The sequence below is a fragment of the Austrofundulus limnaeus genome, unplaced genomic scaffold (genome assembly GCF_001266775.1).
Source record: "Austrofundulus limnaeus strain Quisiro unplaced genomic scaffold, Austrofundulus_limnaeus-1.0 Scaffold138, whole genome shotgun sequence".
NCBI lineage: Eukaryota > Metazoa > Chordata > Actinopteri > Cyprinodontiformes > Rivulidae > Austrofundulus > Austrofundulus limnaeus.
Genome location: NW_013952540.1, coordinates 504,265 through 506,954, shown reverse-complemented (window position 1 = coordinate 506,954; position 2,690 = coordinate 504,265). Strand labels below are relative to the sequence as shown.

Below are 2,690 nucleotides of genomic sequence, written 5' to 3'. Positions count from 1 at the left end.
CCACTAAATTGGTCATGTGACCAGGACATAAGGGTGTCCGGGGACTCCAGGGGATTAATCGTCAAATTAATCGTTATCGGCTAAATACCACAATTAATCGTGATAAAAACCTTTTTTGCCAATATTGCCCAACCCTAATACAAAGCATATTTATTAATCATTTTGGGTGTTTTTGGAATTAAACTAATTAGCCTGAAGATACATTCAGTTTATTTTTGTATTGTATTGATTTTCTTTTCTGTGCCTTTGATAGAGACAGTAAATCATGTTTTATTAGCCTGTTTTGTGCTGACAATGGAGCTAAATTTTACCCATTTTCAAACGTCCTTTCAGTCAGCAGTCATTTGTTGAGACGTAATCTCCACTACGTGTCAGACTGGACTATATAACTAAAATAAATATAACAATATAACTCAGAATTTCAGCTGATGTAATTTAATTTCTATATCGTTATGAATAAAAATATCAGAAAAACTGCCAACACAAATAACAATTTCTGTTTATTCAGTCAGTATTTAATACAACTGGAAGAATAAAATTGTTAAAATATAATGATGCTTTTATGAAATTCAGCATAKTCTAAAAAACATATGTATATATCCCTTCATATTATGGAAAGATCCTCTTGATACAAGAGAAAACTTATCAATCGTTAGTCGATTGATGAGTTCAATCAACTTTAGATAAATTCATTAATCAATAACTTGCATCCATCTCAACTATTTCTTCTGTTTCTTTATCCAACTGTGGATGCTTGTTCACCCACTACTGTTGAGCTCATTTTGGCGCTGTGTTGTAGTTAGCATTGTTAGCATGGTGTAAACAGTGCTGAGCACTATCATGCACTGATGTAACGTAAATTTATCAAATCTTTAAGTCATATCACTATTATTGAAACCTTTTCTATTGTGATATATATCAATATTGACTTATTGTTCAGCACTCAGCACTAGTCAGCCTCAGGGTCTTACCAACAGGAAGTAATGGTCTTCAGGCTCCGCCCGCAGATACTTGAAGATGACCTGCTCCATGAACCGCTCCATCAGGTCCCAGTCCTCCACTATCCCGTGACGGATCGGCCACTGCCGACAAGCAAAGTARCCCGCGTTAACATTTCTACTTTCAAACAGAAAGCYCACAGCTCCACAGGTGTTCACCTTYGTAGCATAGGAAGGCTTCTCGATGGCTTCGTCTCCAATGAAAAAGTCCAGATCGTCGACTCCTCTCATCATCCTGCGCTGGGCCTGATCGCCCACCTTGGCCGACTCTTTGATTGCGATACCTGAAGAACATGCAAGCAATGCAGACGAGGGTTTAAATCACCAAAAATGATAGATTTAGATAAAAACGTTAATTCTGAATCAAACATCTTTGACAAATTTAAATGATCAACCTAAAACTGAAAATMTCTCTCTTTTATAGGTATGTCAAACTGTGATGTGTTGAGCAGTTTTTGTCTATTTGAGGGAAGTAATTATGTATTTTAATAACAGAAGGTTTTTTTAAATTATATGCTGCATTACATGACTTAACACTGCATGAGTGATTTGTTGTTTAACTTTACATGGCTTAGGCAAACTTATATCCTTTAAGGCTGTCAGATACAAGGACTGGACTGAAAGCAACTTAAAAAATAAAAAATAAAATAAACTGTTGTAAAAAAAAAAGAACTAGTAAGCAAATTTTAAAAAACAGACCAAAATAAATTAATTAATTAAAAAAAGGGGTGGGCTTTAAAATGTAGTAYTCCTAACCTACTCTATAAAATAAAAACAATGACCTAAAATAACAGGAGTATCCTTTAAAACTATGTTTATGAAATAAGATGTGATATTTTCTAGTAAAACACTGTTTCCTGAGTACTTACATGAAGGTATGATGAACTGTGGCTCTGTGTTTCCAGCATAGCCAAGCTTTGTGTACCTGGAGTGGAAGAAAATATAACAAACAAAACTTACCTCTATGGTAAAAGCAGAAAACAGATCAAGCAAAAACCAGGGAGTAATCCAGGAAGTAACATTAGCTTTAGCAGCTAGCAACTGAAAACACTAGAAAGTAACAAAAAACAATATAAAACATATAGTGAACAAATGAAATACTTCTGCGTGTTAATGTTTAGATTTAAGCCATACATCTAGAGACAAATGCACGAAAATAATCAACTAAAACGCCAAAACTGTGTGATTTTTAGAAGCTTTCAGGGCGTTAGCCGCTAGCCTCCCATCTTATTTTGGTAACTTACCCAGTTCCACAGTCAACAACACAAGCRGGGAGCCGACCAGCCATGCCTGTCCTCCCACAGTCTGTTTAAAAACAAAAGCTTCAGGTGCCTGCAAAAGGTCCGGTATCTTGTTAAAAGAGAAGTAACGTGATTTTAAACCGCAGCGGCTTGTTGAATGAAGAGCAGCCACGGCTGATCAGACACTTCCGGGTTTAGTGCGGTGGCATTTCTTCTAACGCGGAGTCAGCAGCTTCGATGAAGCAACACCGACCCCACATGGACAACCACTGGTACTGCAGTTAAATAAGATCAGATAAGTTAAAACTACTTGTGTTAAAATTTAGCAACATTAAAATCATAAAGATAAACTTATAAATAAAACAATAAAAAAACTGCAATAAGTATTTTAATTAGTTCTGAATGTGTGTTAGTTAAATTTGAAAAGGAAGAAGCGTGTACAGAAAATGGA

General features: G+C 35.7%; 1 protein-coding gene across 1 annotated transcript in view; it reads right to left on the bottom strand.

The window, feature by feature from the left end:
• Positions 1–2,490, bottom strand: part of LOC106522872 (actin-related protein 3) — a 10,082-nt gene extending 7,592 nt beyond the window's left edge. The window contains exons 1-4 of the mRNA XM_014016099.1: positions 2,243–2,490; positions 1,868–1,923; positions 1,158–1,282; positions 972–1,082 (exon numbers count right to left, since the gene is read on the bottom strand). Coding sequence (XP_013871553.1) covers positions 972–1,082; positions 1,158–1,282; positions 1,868–1,923; positions 2,243–2,286 — 336 coding nt within the window. The 5' untranslated portion in view covers positions 2,287–2,490. The remainder of the gene's footprint in view (positions 1–971; positions 1,083–1,157; positions 1,283–1,867; positions 1,924–2,242) is intronic.
• Between the last annotated feature and the right edge of the window lie 200 nt (positions 2,491–2,690).